Source organism: Protopterus annectens, chromosome 3.part0 (genome assembly GCF_019279795.1).
Source record: "Protopterus annectens isolate FY-2018-M chromosome 3.part0, PAN1.0, whole genome shotgun sequence".
Classification (NCBI taxonomy): Eukaryota; Metazoa; Chordata; order Ceratodontiformes; family Protopteridae; genus Protopterus; species Protopterus annectens.
In genome coordinates, this window is record NC_056731.1 from 1,196,512,315 (window position 1) to 1,196,534,224 (window position 21,910).

Below are 21,910 nucleotides of genomic sequence, written 5' to 3' on the forward strand. Positions count from 1 at the left end.
TGTGTTCATTTATTTATTGAATTGTCTTTAGATACAGCTGCTAGTGATACCTAGGGTGTATAGCTAGTTGAATCCTGCACACAAATGTGTTCATTTATTTATTGAATTGTCTTTAGATACAACTGCTAGTGATACCTAGGGTGTATAGCTAGTTGAATCCTGCACACATGTGTTCATTTATTTATTGAATTGTCTTTAGATACAGCTGCTAGTGATACCTAGGGTGTATAGCTAGTTGAATCCTGCACACACATGTGTTCATTTATTTATTGAATTGTCTTTAGATACAACTGCTAGTGATACCTAGGGTGTATAGCTAGTTGAATCCTGCACACATGTGTTCATTTATTTATTGAATTGTCTTTAGATACAGCTGCTAGTGATACCTAGGGTGTATAGCTAGTTGAATCCTGCACACACATGTGTTCATTTATTTATTGAATTGTCTTTAGATACAACTGCTAGTGATACCTAGGGTGTATAGCTAGTTGAACCCTGCACACATGTGTTAATTTATTTATTGAATTGTCTTTAGATACAGCTGCTAGTGATACCTAGGGTGTATAGCTAGCTGAATCTTACACACACGTGTTTATTTATTTATTGAATTGTCTTTAGATACAACTGCTAGTGATACCTAGGGTGTATAGCTAGCTGAATCTTACACACACGTGTTCATTTATTTATTGAATTGTCTTTAGATACAACTGCTAGTGATACCGAGGGTGTATAGCTAGCTGAATCTTACACACATCTGTTCATTTATTTATTGAATTGTCTTTAGATACAACTGCTAGTGATACCTAGGGTGTATAGCTAGCTGAATCTTACACACATCTGTTCATTTATTTATTGAATTGTCTTTAGATACAACTGCTAGTGATACCTAGGGTGTATAGCTAGCTGAATCTTACACACACGTGTTCATTTATTTATTGAATTGTCTTTAGATACAACTGCTAGTGATACCTAGGGTGTATAGCTAGCTGAATCTTACACACACATGTGTTCATTTATTTATTGAATTGTCTTTAGATACAACTGCCAGTGATACCTAGGGTGTATAGCTAGCTGAATCTTACACACACATGTGTTCATTTATTTATTGAATTGTCTTTAGATACAACTGCTAGTGATACCTAGGGTGTATAGCTAGCTGAATCTTACACACATCTGTTCATTTATTTATTGAATTGTCTTTAGATACAACTGCTAGTGATACCTAGGGTGTATAGCTAGCTGAATCTTACACACACATGTGTTCATTTATTTATTGAATTGTCTTTCCTTCCTTCCATTCCTTTGTTAAGGGAAGACGAGGGAAGTGGTGTAGGGAGAGTTTTGAAACAGGTAATTTTAGAACTGTCCATTTAATTAGCAATCTGAAATAGATAATTTCAGAATCTGATTTTATATATACAATGCAAAGAACTCTTGTTATATGTTTATTTATTTTTCCTTTTTTTTGAAGTCATTTCAAGTATTCTGTCACTATATGACTTCAACATATTATAATATTCTTTCCTGACTCTATTTCCAGCTTAGCGTTTTAACATTCCAAACTGTCATTTCTTTCTTTCATGAGGAAAGTAACCTTGAGCACTGCACTGAAGTCAAAAGTTGCTTCTCTCTTTTTTTTTCACTCAAGTACTCTTGTGGCTGCCTGTAAACTGAGCTTTATTTAACATTAAGAAGCTCATCTGGGTTGCCTTTGCGTACTGTGTTAGAAATCCGTGGTCAGCTGTATGAGTGTTGCTGACGTGTAACGGAGATCTCATTTACCTATCTCGCTGATTCAGCAGCCTGAAGTTACTTGAAACATAATGCAAATAAGACATTAAACTAAATGTTAGAATTTATTAGAACTGTTAATTTGATCCAAGTAAAATTAATTAGAAACTGATCCCTGTAGTAACCAAGGCGGGACTATGTAAATGGCGATGACATCACTGCTACATTACAAATCTCCACGAGTGTTTGGGAAACTAACAGATCAAAAATTAATAGATTTGGCTTTACACAATATGTCACTAATAATTAAATACATTATTACTCTAGTCTACACACAAATAATGGATAGGGAAAGATAATAAAAAAACAAGAAAAATCTTTCTGTTGAATAAAAGAATGCTTACAGCTGTCATTGTTTGTAAGTTCTAACTATTAATGAAAAATGGAGCTTAGAAATAAGCCAATACTTCACTCCATTAGGACTTACCACTCCCTCTCTAACTTGTTTATTAAGTGGTATTAAACTAATTATATGAAAGTGGGGCACATAAGGCTACCTCATTGTGGGAAAAAGTTTAGTTTATAGATTTCCTAGAAATCTTCATTATTCAAATAGCTTCTAGTAAAGTGCTATTACTCTTGAGTAACATGAATGAGGAAATGATATAGCACACTGTACTGTTTACGCTAACATATTCTTTACTGAGGAAATAACCGAATGATACTCAACCATGTGGAGGATGTGAGGCCTTCACATGGGGGGCTCTCCAGCCGGGAGTTGAGTGGGAGAGCCTCTTGCTGTGAGGCGGCAACGGTATAGTCTAGAATGGTATAGTAAAATCTTAGATCAATAAATCAAAAAAGTTAACATGACAAACTAAAGTGGTTATGACAACTGTGAAAAATGAGACATGAACATCAGATGAGATAATCTTCGTTGAGTATATCCATCTGTGCTAATTATGAAAAGGCCTGAATTAGCTTATGCTTATTTTTGCATCTAAGTACAGTAATGCTTTTGACTATATCATAATCTCCTTTAGTACAGAACTCCACCATTCACAACCCGACTGTAACATGAGCATAACATCAGAACAGATGCTGCCTCCATCCTGAGGATGCCACATAGATAATACAACTGATATATTGTGAAATCCTGTGAATTTGTACATACATTAAACATGTCTGGTACCCTGATCACTGCTGTGCACAACTGAATATGCGAGGAGGAAAGCAAATCATATGTAGATATAAATATGTGCTCATATATATAAGGATACATAAGAATATGAACATGTATATATGTATATATATATATATATATATATATATATATATATGTATGTATATAAAAGAAAACAACTATTATGATGAAAACAAAGTTTATGCACAAACACAGTACTATTGCAATTAACTAGGTCACCAAGTGTGACCTGAGTAAAGGGCTGAAGATTAACTATGTAGTAATGGGGACACACTGTGCAATGCTCAAATGTTTAACTCAATACATAAGGAATGTAATGACAATGCTAAGGATTATATAGCAAATGTTTCTTTTCATTAAAAGAAGGTTGAAAGAGAAATAGAAAGAGGAAATAAATAAAGAGGAAGGAAGTAAATATACATGTACAATAAAAAAACAAGAGTTTTTCTTGAATGAGTAATGACTCTGCATTTAAATATGTTCGAAATTGTTGACTCTACCAAGTTTTACCTTACAATAGTGAAGACTATTCAATTGTTGATGAAATATTAAGACATGCTTCTTTATATAAAACCTTGCATAATTTGTTAAAAAGTAAATTTATATTTATTAATTATCATTGGAGTCTTTCCATGGTTATATGAACTTACTGAATTTGTAATAGATAGGAATTGCTTGTGCAGTATCTCTTCTGTCAACCATCATCATTTGTAAATACACACCCCATTCCCATATGTCCTGCTTATGATTATACTATTGTAATATTGTTACTAACTAGTAGCAGTAGGGAAATATGTGAAATTACTATATAGACGAGGGACAATCACATAACACCTCATAGTGAGAGAAATGCATTAGCAATTAGTTACATGTAGAATCTGTTACTATAAATTCTTTGAATGTTGATCTACTACTGTACTGATTTATCCTGGTTAACACTGTTACATTTACCTATCTTTAAATTATTGGAAATTTTACGTATCCAGATGCTCTTTGAGACCTGAATTGATAAATATCACCTATACATGTTCATTACCAAATTGTAAATTCTTTGTTTCTACAATAATTCATACAGAAGTGAGGATATGTATTTTTTAATCAAACAAAGGCTTATTAGTGAAATTTAGTTGTACTATATATAATCAAACTATATATTACATCAATATACTGTTGTTCGCTCATATCAATTAATCTATAGAATTTCATAAAATACATACTCTGGAGCCTCAAGTTGGGCAAACTTATTCCAAAAAAATTGGAAGTGATGGTTAATCTGACTGGATTTTTTTCCTGTCAGATTAGGAATGTTTTACATTCCATGTCAGTTAATGGATTTACTGATTGTTAAACGTTTAGCTTTAAATATTTTTTCTTTTTTTAGGCCTCAGTCTGATATTAAATTGTATTTTATATTGGAATCAGTACCTCGTTGCTAAAATATAACCTTTCCAAGAAGGATACGCAAATCCTAAATGTTATGACTACTTTGATATCACACCTATTACACTCTAAACCATTGAATAAATAAGATGGATTTGATTTTTCTTTCCTTAAATGTTAATGGATTAAATAATCCAGGGAAAAGACTCAACCTGTTAAAATACTTGAAATTAAATAAAGCACAAGTAATATTTTTACAAGAAACCCACTAGAAAATAAATGATAGTTTTAGTTGGAACCCGAATGAATACCTAAAATTATCCAACTCCTCATACACCAAAAAGACCAGAGGTGTTCTAACACTATAGAGGAAAAGCATTATTTCTCCTCAAAATTATGAAGATAAGGAAGGACTTTTATCAATTATAATAATAAAATTTAGAAATAGAATTTGGACACTGGTCAATGTCTATTGGTTATCGGGAATTGGGGTAACAACAATAAAAAAACACTTAGAACTCATCACTAACAATTCTAAGGGTAGTTTGATTTTAAGAGGTGACTTTTATTGTTTGCTGAATGACTCAGAAACTACTAACAAGAGACCTTTTTGTATTATTCCTATAGGGAAAAATCTTAAAAAATGGGTAGATAACTTACATTTATTTGATTTATTTTATCTTAGAAATGATAATTCATTAGAATTTTCCACTGTGATTTTAGATACAGGACTCAAACCAGAATTGATAAAGTATTTATATCCCAAGATCTAAAAACAAAAATATCACGCTTTGCAATTGTCCCATGCCCTATGTCTGATCACAATGCGCTTACTTTTAATCTTCAAACAGCTTTTAAAAAATTATCTTTCACTAAAAGAATACCAGCATATATTACTAAATTGAAACAGTTCAAACCTTGGCTTGATACAGAGATAGAATTTTTCTTAGATACAAATTTAACCAGTGAAGTAAATGTAGTAATACTTTGGGATTCATTGAAAGCCTATTTATATGGCATAATTCACGCATGGTTTAATAATAAAATGAAGGAATGGGAGTCAGAACTATCTAATATACAAAAACAAATTGTATCAATTAATAAAGATAATACTAGAACCATTCCACACAAGAAAAAAAATTTAATCCTTAAACAACAAATATAACGACATTTTAACTCATAAAACCAACTTGTCCCTAGAAAAATTAAAATTAAATTCTTTCTCTGTATCTCCAAAATATATGCGTAATTTAACAATGAGAGTGAAAAGAAATTCCATTAAAAATAATATTGTGAGTATACTCCACGAAGGGAGAAATAATGAAAAAAGTTTTTGATATTGGTGATATCTTGGATGCCTTTAAGTACCACTTCTCGGAACAGTACAAAACAAAGACATTCAACATGAATTCTCAGAGCATAGCTCGAACTTCCCTGAATTTAAGAGTCTACCAGAGACTTTGATTAATGAGATTCAGAAACAAATCTCTCTAAAGGAAATTAATGGGAAAATTCAAGAAAGCAAAAATAATAAATCATCGGGTATAGATGGTATTATTAATGAAATATATAAGCTTCTGCCACCCTCTGCTATGTCACTCTTACACAAAGCTCTAAATGAATCTTATTTACAAGGTACAATTCCACCCTCGTGGAGATGCTCATTAATTTTTCCTATATTAAAAGAAAATAAAGACTCACATTTATGCAAATCATATAGACCAATTTCTTTGATTAACAATGATTACAAACTATTAATGTCTATACTAGTTAACAGATTTAAGAAATCATTAACCCATCTCATCTTAGAAGACCAAATGGGATTTATTTATCATAGACGTACCCAAGATAATATCCAAAGAATTATAACTACTATAGATATCCTAAATAGAGACAAACAAGAGGCTGTTATAATCACTCTTGATATTGAGAAGGCCTTTGACTCACTAAACTGGAATTATCTTTTTAAAATTCTAGAATTATATAAATTCCTCACCCAGTTCATTACTTGTATAAAAAATATTTATTATAACAATTTAGCATATGTAAAATTAGGTCCATTTACATCAGAATCAATTAAAATTACTAAAGGTAGCAAACAGGAATGCCCAATGTCTCTGATTTTATTCGCTTTCGCAATAGAACCCCTTTCTTTTGGCAATTCAGTCAGATCCTAAAATTATAGGCCTAAATATAAATAATCAATTTAAATCCAAGATAATGTTATTTGCAGACAATATATTGCTTACTTTAATAAATTCCGAAGAATCCTTACAAGAATTAGATATGCTAGTCAAACATTTTTACTATATTTCTGGTCTTAAAATTAGCAGCTCTAAATCTAATCATATGCTCTTAAATAAAAAAATTCTAATGATAATACTAATTCAACTACTAATGAAATAATTGGGAAACAGGTTTCTTCTTTGAAGTATCTAGGGATTGACCTATGTGAAAATATAGACCTAACTTTAAACACAAACTATAAAAACATTATAAACTCACTAAAAACTCTCATAGAGAAATGGAATAAATTACATCTAAAATTTGAAGATAGATTACAATTAATTAAAATGATCTTACTGCCAAAAATAAATGACATAGCTCTTTCTATTTCTGTATTACCCAGTCAAAAACTTTTAAAAGAAATAAACAAAACACTATTAAAATGTTTATGGTACCCCAAAAAGCATAGAATAGTTCTAACCAATCATATCAGACCATGGGAGCTTGCAGGAATAAATTTCCCAGATTTAGAATCCTATATCAAAGCCTCTAACCTAAAAACAATATTAAATTGGATAGATCCCAAATATTCTTCGGCTTGGAAAATGCTACATACAAGTATTATCCTAAATGAAAATAAACTAATAAAAAATTTACAATTAAGCAAATTAAGTAACAAACTTTGGTATGTACTTTGTATTAATATACAGTATAATACTATTAAATTTGCTAACCTAGATTACTTAAGTCATATTTATAAGTCCTTTAGAAGCTTTGTAAATAACAATATTGACATTAAAATATGGATCCAGCTACAAAAAACGTTTTCAATAATATTAGTCTAGATACGCTTAGCTATTGGGAAAGGAAAACATTTACATGCTGGTTTCACTGCACAAAGAATTTAGTTACCATAGATACACAAATTCTGATCAAAGAATATGATCTACCATCATCAGACTGGCTAGTTCTCAATAGTCTGCTTCCATTCACTCAAGATTTATGCAGAACAATACAGAGTTCTTCCTTTAAGTCTCCACCTAAATGCATAACTCTTATGAATGAAATACTACATGGTGAATTTAATTGGAAAAATTTAATTTCAAAAATTTATAAAATTATTACTTACAAGACTACTCCTAATCAGAGGTATTGGGATTTTGTTACTAAAGACTGCACATTGTCCCCAACTTCTACGAATAAATCAAATAGTTTACATTTTCTTAAATTAACCTCTAACTTACAAATGTGGAAAGTTTTCTCCTGGAAATATTTGCATAGAAGTTTTTACACGCCTAGTAAGAGTTCTAAATTTAACTCCTCAGAGCAGGTGACGTGTTGGAGATGCTGATTGGTCTCACATCTTTTATGATTGTTCACACATTAAGAAATTTTGGAATGATATTGAAAATTTTCTCCAAGCCATTTTTACTGATTCCTTTATATTATCAAAACTGTTAATTTTTCTAAATGTAAATTAATCTATTGTATTGAATAACAAAAATAAGTATCTTCTTTGGACAATCCTAGCAGCTGCCAAAAAAATGTATTACAAAAAGATGGAAGTCACTCTCCATTCCAACCTTACATGATTTCAAGACCCTCTTGGTTGAAGTAGCGTTGATGTAAATAAAAGTTAAAAAGCAAGAATATATCCCAGAAAATGGACTAACAACCCCTGGACAAAAGTTTTATCCCTTATTCAGTCATTGAATTTAGATCTATCTCCATCAAATTAGTCACTTTGAAAGTATGAATGAATGAATATTGTACCCTTCTTTATATCTATAACATTTCATACAGTGCCCGAGGTCTTTGTAAAATCTGTACATAGTTTTATTATAATTTGTTGTTTAAATGATCGTTACTGAAAAATCAATAAAAAAACTTTAGAATAAAAAAAAAAATTGACTCTGTTCTCATCCCCCTTGATTTGTAACATAGCATTCTCTTAATCAATTTATAGTTTTTCCAAGATAAGTTTAGGCTCACAGCCTACCACTTCTTTAAGCTTGGGATCTGTCATAAGTATATTTCAGTGCTTCTTAACAGTGTTGCAAACATTATATACAGTATTAGAATAGCTCAGTGATAGCCTTATGGTGTCACCCCTTATTTCCCTAGGTGTCTGCATATTATTTGAGGCATCACCAAAATATGGTTGTGCTCTATCGTGTCTATGCATCAGTACTTCATCCTGTATCTGATGCACCTTATATTCACTATATCCTCTCTGGCAGAAGTCCTTAGCTAAAGTATCAAAGGAAGAATACATATCTCTGTCTTTATTGTGCAACCTCGCATGTCTAAAGAACTGACCTCTCATTACATCTCTTTTGAGATACGTAGGGTGCATACTTTATGCATGCAACAGGTTGTTCTTGCATGCCTTCTTGTAAATGGTAGTATTAATCACACCACCATCCTTCCTAATATATACATCTAGGAAGTCCATGCCCACATAAGAAAAACTGTATGTCAATTTCAAAAAAGTAGTCTTTCCATGTAAATATTGCACAAACTCTTGTAGGGTTTCTAATGTACCCATCCAAAAATGGGATGAAAGGGATGTTCAGATGTGATGGTTGCAATGTTTGTTCATATATCACTGAATGTGACTGCTTCTTACACCCAGTTACTACTGGCCACAGATTTTACTGCAATTTTTATGCTGACTGTAATACGCAGAATGTTGTTTATTTTGCTGAGTGCGTTGTATGCAAATGTTATTATGTTTGAAAAACAAATTGTAATTTTAGAGATAGGATTAGAGAACATGTTTACAGTATGAATAGATGTGATGATAGAAATGCACTTGATAAACATGTAACAAAATGAAGGCTTTAATCATGTTTTTACTTTTTGGTGCTTGAAGTTTTTATGCCTAATATTAGGGGTGGTGATGTAATAACAAGTACTGAGAACTTGGACACTAAATGGATTATTTTACTGCATGCAACTGCTGGTAAAGAATTAAATGAAAATGTTCCTCTGCAACCTGCCCTAAGGTCATGTGATCTCAGGCGGTAATTTGATTTACGTAGATCTGTTGTGTTGCAGTCTTTAGATCTGATGAAGCATTCTTTGGTGATACGAAAGTGCTCATCTCTCCTATTTTACTTTTGATTTTTATATGTTTTTATGTATTTTTTCCATTAAAGTGTTTGAAGCCATCTGCTTGAGCAGACTTATTTTTATATTTATCTGTGTAATCTGCAGAGTGTAATGTTGGGAGTAGCATAATCTTAAGGACCATGTGACTAAGCTGCTACAACAGTAGGGAGTGCAGAATGACACTCTGAACTCTGATAAAACTAGTGGTAACATGGCAGTCCAGCTGTTGCAGTGACTAGGTTAGTACATTTAAAGGTGTGGTGCTTGCTGTGAGAGAGACTGAATCCTGGAGGATATGAGCTTTACCCATGGGATCACTAGCAGCCTCAGAATGGTTGCCTGCATATAAGCCAGTTGATATGGAATTGGCAGATGCTTTAAGTATAGGGGACTCATAATGTGGCACAATATACATTAACACATGAACTTTGTAAACTTTCCAGAAGTAGACAGGCAGCCACTGTAAGCCTGCAAGACTGGCATAATGTGCTGATAATGTGGAGTGCACCTCAGTAGCCAAGCAGCAGAGTTCTCGACTAGTTGAAACTGATTTAGGAAAAACAACCCAGCTCTGTGGCATAAAGGGATGACACTCTCTGACATTCTAGTGCTTTGGCTACTTGCCTTCAAGACAAAAACTCAGTCATGCCCTCTGCTTGCTGTCCTGGCCGAGGCATCCATCAAAGACACCAGGAAATATGAGCACAGCATTCATCAGGATCAGGATGAGGTCCTCCTTGATTAGTGGCTCAACCATTGAAGGAGCTAGATGGGGATGTGTGTATATTTACTCACCTGTCATGGTTGAGGGAGGTGGTTGGGCTCACAGCAACACTGATACATACTGGATAGTGATATGTATGGCATGCATCAGTAGGGACTAGAGACCTACTTTGGTCTGTCTCACTGTATTTGTATGGCCCCCTTCATGGGATATAGTTGCACTCACAGGGGAATTGTAGCAAGCCTCACATCAGCTAGCCAGGGGAAGGTTTGGTCAGAAAATGTAAAATACCCTCATGGCAGCCTGGGTGACAGCTGTGGCCAAAGTAGCTCTCACCCTGGGGATCAGGAATGATTAGACAGTCTTGGCAGCATCTAGGTAGTCAACAGTCAAGGAGGCCAGGAAGTAAGGATAAAAAAGTGCTGTATAGTAGGACGTTCTAAGTAGTATTGTAGCAGTCATAGTGAAAGGAGACCAAATCTTGAATAATGATATTCAATTCCTCTGTTGGAAGGAAGTCTAAAGGCAACTAAAATGCCAAGATGGCACACTGGTACAAGTTTTTTTTTTCACAGACTGAGGTGTCATGGTGACACTGATCATGTGATTTGTTCTTGTGCAACAGTGGCAAAAATGTCTCTTCAAACATAGTTCTCATTACTGTATGTTACACCTTCTTATATAGGTTTAGCTATACCATTCCTCATCCTGTAATTTAATATCAAATGCAGACATTCACTTAAATGGTTATTCCTTTTGTCAGTAAATAGAAGAAAACAGAACAGTTCAAAATTAACAGCATTCTCCATTATATCTACTCTGAAAACATAATCTTTATATTAGAAAGTAACAGCTGCCGGTTTCTCCAAGTTGAGTGTAAATCCAAAAAATTCCATCAAAAAACAAACTTGTCAGTGTGAAAACTATAAACCAACTGAGCTAACATTATCCTTTTATTAAAAACAAAATAAAATAAAAAATAAACTCAATACAGAGTATGTACTTTCATATCTTTACTGCACCCAAGGAGACTTTTGATTTCTATATGCAGTAAAGAGACAAAAATGCTTAAGTTGTATTGATTTTTTAATTAAAAAATAATAATGCTAACTCAGTCATTTAATAGTTTTTTCACTGTGAAGTCTGTTTTTTTTTGATAAGCTTTATACTCTAAGCCACCATTAACAACTATATAATTCTTATAAATACTTATTGCTACTTAAAAACAGATGTAAAGAAATGCTAGCATCACTCAAGTAACAGCAGTAACCCAATGAAAAATACCAGTACTGTTTCTGCGAAGAACAGAGCAACATGAATCAGATTTGTTTGACTATAATTTAACAATCCATGAGTATGTCTGAAGGTCACATATCGTCCATCCCCACAAAATGCATGCCCCCCACATAAGATACACTGCAGACGACCACCATTTATGACATGGGTATCTTAACTGAAATAATATCATTTATCTTATAAAGCAACAAGCAAACCAAGGAATTTCACAAGACTTCATCTACAAAGCTGCAGTATTACACAGCTTTGCACGCACAACTTGGCAGTCAAAGCTGCAGATCCTGACTGACCTCAGCTACAAAACCAAACACCACCACTCAGCCACAGTTTCTGTTAAGAACCAAGCCCATGCATTAACACATCTGCAAGATGCAGTTTGTTTTCTCCATAGTAGAATGCTTAGTATTGTTCCTGTTTTCAGACATTTGGAAGCAAACACTTCAGTGGAAAACCTTTGAGAGACAACTACAGCATCTGTTTTTTTTTAACTATAAATGAATTTTTAACTCTAAATGCCTGCATTGTATTTCTACTTTTTAATAAAGACAGCCTTTAGAAGTAATACCAGTACCTAGGTATAGAGACCCTCCTTACACATATTGTGTACACAAATACAAGTCCAATAGTTTGCCTTCCTGATTACTTCTGTAGGCAGTCTAGACATTTACGTGTCACTTTTCTTTTGCAAAGATTGTTTAACACAGCTGTCAATATATTTGCTCATGAGCTAGGCACAAAGTCAACAATAATGGAGGGACAAATGTCCAAACTCTGGTAAAGTTTTTAGATCTTACTCTAATTTACTTACATTTTTTTATTTATTTGTATTTGTTTACTGGGAGCATCTGACTGGGTAGAAGGCCCTTTTCAGTGGAGGTGTAAGGAGGAAAGTTCCAATGAAAGATTCATGTATAAGCAAACAGTGCAATACAGCCACAAGCATATTACAACAATATAAGGAAACGCACTAAGATGCACTCTGAATAGTGTAAGACTAACAACTATAGATATGATAACAAATATAATCATCAGTGAATGAAAATGGAGATAACAAGCCCCAGCTCCCTATGTTAGGTATTTCATCTAATCATTTAGAGTTATATAATGTAGAACTATATCAACTAATCATTCAAAATTACATATAGTAGAACAATCTATGCATTTTTGTTTTTGCATTTTTAATGAACTTGTTATAAGGGGCACTTGTAGAAAGTGGAAAGAAGAGTGTTAGTGTAGAATAGGTCAGTAAACTAAAAGGGAAACTGGTGTAAGATAAGTGGCTGTTAAGAGGCAGTAAAATGTAAGAGAGAAGGTGTTACTTGGTTAGTGTAAGAGTTTGAAGATTAGGAGAGTACCAGGAGGCAGAGCGTCTCATACATGCACCAAATAAGTAGGATTACAGCAGAGTGGATAGTAAACATTATTGTTGTCATTAGTCACCGTGAAGTGATACCCTGAGAGGCAGCACACAGGAAGGAGTTAAATAACTGGAGAGTAAGGAAGAGTATTTTTAGCCCAGAGGAGGGGGAGGTGTCAGTCAGGGACAATTTTAGGTTACACTTAAAGTTCTTGGGATTATGGATTTGCCAAAGAGAGCTGGGTACAGAATTTCACATCTTAGCAATGATGTTAGAATACAGTGCATCCCTATGGGATGTTTAGTTTTATGACAGTAAGGTATTTATCAGAGGAGCTTAGGGTTCTAGTAGAATGGTATAGGCAAAACGGAAGGCTGTTTATGATGGAGATGGATGCTGTTTATAGCTGACTGTGTTGTAGAAGGCTGGGATAATAGCTGTATAACAATAGATTTGTATCAACATGCTTTTTCTAAAGTATAAGAAGTATGAGACTCTGTCTGGCATTATTTACTAATTTTAATCTTCAGTGATTTACCAGAAAATCATTTTTATGAGGAATGGGACAAAAATATAAGGCAAAATCAGGGACAGCTGAGAGGTATGCTATTTATACAGCAGGAAAAATAACACATCACCATTTGTAAAGCTGTGAACACAAACTAAAACAGGACATATATAACTCAGAATTAAATTTTATTTAGATTGAACTGTTGAAGGAGAAATCTAGAACAGGTATTTTAAACTAACATTAATATAAATGTTAACATAGCATTAATATTCAAAAGTTGAACTGCTGTATCACTTAAATAGATAACTAAAAAAGGAAGAAAGTAGTACAGTAAAAAAAAAAATGATTTGCCCCTTTGTTTTCATTGTTCAAATGAAGTAAGTTCTACCAAAACGTGGTAAATGCACATCCAGTAGATGATCAATGCACATCCAATAGACGACCAGAAGTGCTTTTTAAATCCTCCTATATTGTAAGCATGGGATTTAACTGTTTTTATTTTGGATGATACAAAACTAAATATACATCAAAATCACAGTTTAGTAGTAATATTAGTAAAATCAGTCAGCATTTGTGTTTCAGAGAGAACTGTTTTCCACCTGTTTTTTTAGATTGTCACCTTAAGGAAATATAACTCATGTCCATGTTTTAGCAGTCTGGCAATTAATTGCAGTCTTTTTTCCCTTAGAGAATCAAATATTCGTGCACCATTTGTAAGAAATGTCTTAAGTTTAACAGGAGCTTTGATATTATGCTTTAAATCTTTGACTAGCAGCTGCAAAGCTTTTCTTTTTCCTTTCTTTTTTAAGTATAATCATTGCAAAAATCCTACTTTATAATTTCTTAACTTACAACTCTAATAATTAGCTCTTTATCTACAAAAAAAACTTCTCTAGTACATATCTTTAAATGAGCATGTGGCTGTACTAATGGTTTTCCCACAGTTTATGATATCTCAGTACAAAGGGATAGCTCCACTTTTAGTGGTTGTGACTGTGATATCTAGGTAGGTAGGTAGGAAATTCACCATATTAGGCCTTTCTAGTCCTTCTGGAACACCGTTTAGTGTCATGTTATTTCTTCCTGCCCTGTTTTCCAAGTCTTGAGTTTGTGAATCATTCCTGTATTGTGACTTAAAAGGAAGTCTGTTTCTCCTCCTCCTTATGTCTTCCATCAGCATCATTCAAGGAAGTGTCATTGTCTTTTATTTGAATTTTATGTTGCTAAAATGCAAATTTTAATATATATGTTTGCTTGAAGCAGTTTTATTGTATAAAAGTCAAGTTTGCATGAAATTGGTCTGTTTTTTTTAAGTCCTTGAATGGGTAGACAATCATCTGTTGTCTTTCTTTCAAATATGTGAGGAGATGTAAAAGTGATCATTTTCGTCGGGGATCCAAATGAAGGACAGAAAAGAAAGTCACAAATCCTTGTAAGACACATCTTCAAGTAATTGTTTCAGAAATTATGACTTTAAACTTTATTTCACCAAATAACCGAGAACTTTTCTGTCCAAACAAAAAAATCACAGAGGAATATCTTACATAAGTTGCCATTCGCTGCCTATCTTGGATGGAGCTCTGTATGGGTGTTATTATACCATCTTCTACAGTATTTTTGTTTAACTCAATACTATAAAAAATACAGAATGATAATTATAATTTATTTCAAAGAGGCAAGGCTGATGGAGAGTTAATTTTTGAGCGAATCAGTTGTAAGACTATCTTAAACACCTTTATTAAATCATCACATGTTAAATGGTAATAAAAGTTTGCATTTATAAATATAAAAGAAAAAAAAAACATAGGAGCATTTTCTGTTGTTACTGTCATGTAGAACATATGTTTTCTTTTTAACAATTTTCACTTACTTTGTTATATAAATAGCTCAGTTCCTGCCTTCCTTTAAACCTTACTACATTGTTTTGTCTGGCAGATGGTGCAGAGCTTAAGATTGCAAACTGTATTTCCTGTGCTGTAGTGTTTGATTCCCTCAGCCCACGTTTACTTTCTTTTTAACCTTGAACAAGTCACTTAACCAGATCCTGCAAAGGGACTGCATGTCCAGTGATCCTATCTGTTTAACAAAATTATTATTATAAGATTATTATTATTATTACAAATTCCATTTATTTCCTTGAACTTTACTACTTCCCTTTTCTAAAAGTCCCACCTACAGTTCTTTTATCTCCTTTACCATATTTAATACTTCATTTATGGTTGCTTAGATTTTGATTTCTAGTAATTGCTTTTTTGGCAGCCAATATCATTAAATTTAGCAAGGCCTTGCTAAATGTAGGCAAGTCAGATCCAGTATGCAAGCTCAAGAAAGGTTTCCTTAGTTATAATTATTTGTTCCCTTAACATTTCCACCCAAGTATTCTAAACTGATTTTTTTAAACACTGCCTGCTCATTACATTCCCCAAAAATATCCTCAGTTACCTCTGTCTTTTCTATTACATCTCAAGGATGTGCTGTCTATTCAAATAAAAATTCTCTGACATCTCCTTGGGGTATAATTTTGTCTGGGCTTATTTCACCTCTTAAGGAGAGTCACAGTCCAAGTCTGTCTGAACTTGGATTATTAGATATATGGGGATTTCTTCACAGATTATTCCAAGGATCATATAAAAATGTTGCTAAGTATTAAACATAATGACTTAAGCATTACTTCTGTTAATCATATGATGGTATGGTTAACAGAATATTAGAGCAGTGTGCAGACAAAAATATTTATTTGAAATTAATTTCTAGCATCACCTAGAATGACAGAGTATGAGTTTACTAAGGCAAGATATTGTAGTAATAACGTATGCTAGAACTGCTTTAGAAATTACTTGGATATCGTCATAACGTGGAAAAAAACAGTACTAGAAAGAAATGTACTTGCAAGGGATTGTCCATGTCTAAGATGTGGTGTAGTGAATTATTGCTTGCAAAAGTCAGGTCATCTGTTTTTTAGGAAATCAAGAGAATACAGACTTGCACAACTTAGTAAATGTACTAACACTGTAAAAGTATTTTACACAAATACTTGAAGCTTCTCTCAAATAAAAAAGAAGCACTGGGGGTATTCGTTACTAGAATAGGTATGGACTGACTATATTTACAGGGGCCCTAAAATACATCTGATATTTGCTTTGATAATTTCTCAGAATTTGTGCGTTTGGTGTGAAGTGAGGGGTGGTGGGGATGATTATATTTCTACAGTCCTCATTAAATGGAAGTCATTTATCTTGATGCTGATGTTGGCCCTTACGTGAGTTTTCAGAGCCTGGTGCATATATATGACTTAAGATTAGCTAAGCATTACCATTCCCCTAATGTTAATAGTGAACAACATGTTAGATTTTTGGGATGCTTGATTATCTTTTTGGCAGATATTTCATATGTACTGTTTGGTGACATTAACTATCCCACAATTAATTCTTGGCTTCATGGCACAAAGAACAGAGTCCAGACTGTGACACAAATGACTGGATTTCAGCTAGCAGCCCTGACACTAAAGGAGCCAGGCAAGAGAGGGGGAGAAAAGGAAGAGGAGTGGCCATCTCACCTCAATATGCAGACTCAGGGAAATACCATTTGTGTGATTTCTACAGTGGAGACTGGAGAAACCATTACTTATTCTTCAAGTGAAGGGACAGGGCTGCTTGTGAGGGAATACTCCTTGTGGAAGTAAGGAAATGACCTTTGCTGCAGCCTGTTGCAAACCACTCCTGATGACTGTCTGAATGACGCCCTCGCTCAATCATCCCTTTCCTCGATGATGAGAAATGAATGGGCAGATTCACCAGGAATGGGATGATGACTGACAGCAGAAACAAAGAAAAGACAAAAGAAAAATATACCTCTATTGCTTGGGTAAATGTGACTTCAAATACTCATATTGGATGTGGGATTTTAGATACTCTTAACGGTGAATTAATTTGTATGACAGGTCAATTTTCAAGACTTGGCATTCACTTTTTGGACCTGATATTAACTAATAGGAATGGTTTGATTATTGAAATGCAAGCCCAATCTACACTGGGATGTTCAGATCATGTTAATGTTACTTTCAGCCTTCTATTTGTACTTTCTGATACATCAGCAGTAAAAGTGTTTGGTGATACAGATAATTTTGATAAAGTAAAAATCATCCTTGAACTCCATAGACTAGGTTTTCTATGTAGAACAAGGGAAGGGTTTAAATCTCGGGACATTTTTATGAAAAAGGTTTTATTGAACCATTGTGATAGATGTTTCTGTATAGAAACAAAGGTCAGATAACCACCTTTTCTTCCTTAGTGGCATAAAAAGCCCCCTCTGGTGTCGTTAGCCAAGTAATGACATATGAACCAATGAAAGACTTACAAAATTAATTAGTAAGAAAAGGAAAATATACAAAGTGTTTAAAAAGTTTCCCACTACTAGGAATAAAAAAAGGCTAAATTATAAAAAAGGAAGATTAAGTTTAGTATTTTATAACATTAATCAGATTATGAGCAAAGATAAGCATTGTTTCCAGATAAAAGGAACTATTTTTTTTTTTTAATTTGTGAACACTAACATACAAATCCTATTGTATTTTTAAATTATAATGATACTATCTTATGGGCTGTGTAGAAGTGGCAAGTGTTTAATGCACAATTTACCTCTATTGTACTCCCGGTTTGTAATTAACAAGTGCTTGACGTATGTATTGGTAAGGACCTTGGTCTTTGCTCCCTTATCATAAGATAACCAGTTCATAAGGCTCTGATGACAGTAAAAAAAATAATCTTGCAGTATGAGGCCTGCTGAGATATCAGGAGACTGCATCAGTAAACTTATAGAGTTTCTTGGACTACTTTGACAAAACTCTTTAGTTTATTATTTAGAGAAGGGATATGTACCATCTAACTGGAAAAAAAGACAATTGTGATACCTGTATTTTAATGTGGTTCAAGAGATCTGCCACAGAACTGTTGTCCCATAGTTCTGACTAGCATTATGCAGTTGTTTTGAATTTCCCTTGCTAGAAATCATGAAGCAAGACAGTGTATTTTCCAGCAGAGATTTTTAATTGTTATGCCAGCTTTAACCAGACTGGTTGACAACTTTTTTTTTGGAAACTTTTATTGAATTAGCACTTGTGACCCAGGCAAACTTACATTCATGTAAACATAACCAAACCTTATTAACAAGTTCATTTTTTACAAACTTCATACAATCACATATATTGTTTTATACAATATAATCAAACCAACATCACATAAATTGTTTAATTCTTGCCTTCTATTAAACCTCATTCCGCCTCTAAAACATTTTTTCTGCATGCATAGTTCCCACAGTTTCCATTTTTTTTTCTGTATAATTTCTTCTTACCCTTTTTTAAAGATCCCACTTCCTTTTCTTTCATCTCTGTTGCAGTATTCACTACTTCAGGTAAGGTTGGTTAATTTAGACTTTGATTCCCATTTTCTAGTAATTGCTTTTTTTTGGCAGCTACCAGAATTAAACTAAAAACAGCCTTACTTAATGTAAGCAATTCATATGCTGTATCTCAGTTAAAAAAAATAATTTTCTTAGTTACACTCATTTGCTTACCCAGTTTTCCTGACAGAGTACTCTGTAAGGAATTTTAAAGTCTGCCAACTCATTAAACCCTGGGAACATTGCCCCCCAGGTACCTCTTTCTTCCCCATTATACCTCCAACATCTGCCGAGGACAAATTCTTTGGAGTCTACTTGGGATATAAAAGTACCTATCCATCTAACATTTCTGGGCAAATATCCTAAATTTTCTAGATTTTGTTGCATATTTGGGAGCCATACAAATGTCCTCCCATTCTCTCTTTGTGAATTGCTTATCTAATCCCTCTTCCCAATCTTTTCTTACCTCTGCTGATTGATTCCTATAGTTACCATGCAACATTTTATTTACCGTACTAATTATGCCATTTTTTAACGGCAGCTTCTGTTATGTACGCAACAAAAACTCAACCAGTGCAGGTCTTTCACTTAGGTTCCCCATATCCCTTTCTCTTTCCTATACACTGGTATCAATCCTTGATAGGGAAGTCTTTGTCTAGCCTGCAGTCCAAATGTCTTTGTGGCCTCTTCCCACTCTATTATCTTTCCCTCTCTAGTTATTTTTTTCTCCATTAAATTCCAGCCTCCTCTTGTTTGTTCTCTGTACACCTGATTTCAGTCATCCCTATCAGCATAATGTTCTTTCTCTATTTCCTTCCATGTTGACTTAGATCTTTGTATATTTTCTTCTACTTTATGAATATAATATGTATGGAAACAAGTGATGTGAAGTTCTCCTATCTCACCTTCAATCTGTACTGATGGGTTCGGAATCGATATTCGGTTCCGGCTCGGCCGTTTACTAAAGCTCGAGGTGTCCAAATAGCTCGTGGCTTACTCCCTATCCTATGATGCTCTAGTGCCTTCCCCAGATCTTGTTTGCCGCTGAAACAGGTCGGGTGATTCATGTAGCTCTGACATATTGGAAATTCTCTTGTTTGATATTTCTTTACTCTAAAATAATTATTAGCTTTATGCAGTGGGGGAAGCAATAATGGAAGATACGACCACATAGTAGGGGGGGTCCACAGAACCAGGGTGGCAGGAATCCTTCTTTGGTAGCCCTTTCAGCACTCCTGAAAGGAGGCCCATCTGTCCCGCTCTGGAGGCAGTCAGGGGTCGATTATGTTTGAAACCAGATGCCTGGCTAAAAATAACAAAAGACAAGTGGGTGCAAACTATCATATCTACAGGTTACTCTATACCATTTTCCATGCTACCCTCACAAATCAAAAGGATCTCGGATGTTCCACCCAGTTATGTGGCGCAAGCAACCATAGAAATTCAGAACTTGCTAGAAAAAAGGAGTCATCCAACCAGTCCCCACAGACCAGATAGGCTCTTTGACTTACTCAGGGTTCTTTTTGGTTCCAAAGAAAACAGGGGACTAGAGACCTATGCTGGATCTCAGCAGACTGAACAATTTAGTAAAAAAAGACAAAGTTCCGGATGGTTACACTGCAGTCAGTACTTCCCTTTCTGGGAAAAGACAATTGAATGTGCTCTATAGACCCCCAGGATGCGTACTACCACATAAAAATTAACAGGCCATCCAGGAGTCATTTGTGCTTTTGGCTGGGAGCCAGTCACTACCAATTTCGAGCTCTGCCTTTGGCCTCATTACAGCCCCCAGAGTGTTCAAATGCATGGCAGTAGTTATGGCTCACCTGAGACATTTAGGATTCTGGGTGTTTCCATATCTGGATGACTAGCTACTAACTGCCACCACTAGCATCTACTAATGGAAGCAAGGGACACTAGTTTGAAACTCCGTTCATTTAGGAATTACAATAAACTACTTAAAATCTGCCTTATTGCCATCTCAAAATATCGCTTTCATAGGCACAGATTTAGATACCACAACAATAATAGAAAAACTTCCACTAGATAGAGTATGGGGCCTTCGACTACAGATTCTAGATCTCCTCTTCAAAACAAAGATTCAAGCAGAGACACTTCTAAAGGTGCTAGGCACTATGGCAGCAGCAATAAATGTAATCCCCTTAGCACGGCTGCACATGAGAAACCTTCAGTGGCTTTATTCACCCAGTGGTCCATGCAGGAACTTCCAGTGTCACATCAGATAATGTTAACGGAATCTTGCAGGAGAGACCTTTGTTGGTGGCTCCACTGCTGTCAGGTGACTTCAGGTCGGCTTTTTGTTCCCCCAGCTCCGATAGCCACAGTGACCATGGACGCTTCCCAGATTGGGTGGGGGTGGCATTATCAGGGAAGAAGAGCCCAAAGCACTTGGCAGGATTACGAGGCCCATTTGCACATCAATGTCCTAGAGATGAGAGTGGTGCTTATGGCATTGCAGGCATTCCAAGACTCTCTTCCGATGGGAACGATTGCAATCCAGACGCCAATATGTCAGTTGTATGGTATATAAACAAACAAGGAGGAACCAGATCTTGCCTCCTTTGTTGAGAGGCCCTGAGAGTATGGCAGTAGGCAGCTTCCTCCCAACGCTTTCTAGCAGCATACATCCCGGAGAAATCCAGCGTAATAGCAGGCAAACTCAGCAGAGCAATTCTGATGGCCCCACAAGTGGTCCCTGTAACGAGAAGTAGTGGAATTTATTTTCCGCAGATGGGGCCAGCCTTGCTGCGATCTTATTGCCATGTCCATGAACATAAAATGCAGCAGCTACTTTGCCCTGATCCCCCCATTGGCGGAGTCTCCAAGGGATGCACTTATGCATGATTGGCCCCCGGGTCTTCTCTAAGCTTTCCCCCCTTTTCCATTAATACCCAAAGTTATTCAGAAAGCTATCTCATTGGGAAGGACCTTAATACTAATAGCCCCTT

General features: G+C 34.7%; 1 protein-coding gene across 1 annotated transcript in view; it reads left to right on the forward strand.

Moving 5' to 3' along the window:
* The first annotated feature begins 17,016 nt into the window (after positions 1-17,016).
* The window catches only part of DNAH5 (dynein axonemal heavy chain 5), a 1,226,896-nt gene continuing 1,222,002 nt past the window's right edge, over positions 17,017-21,910 (forward strand). Inside the window, exon 1 of the mRNA XM_044065791.1 lies at positions 17,017-17,199. Within this exon, the coding sequence (XP_043921726.1) occupies positions 17,017-17,199 (183 nt within the window). The remainder of the gene's footprint in view (positions 17,200-21,910) is intronic.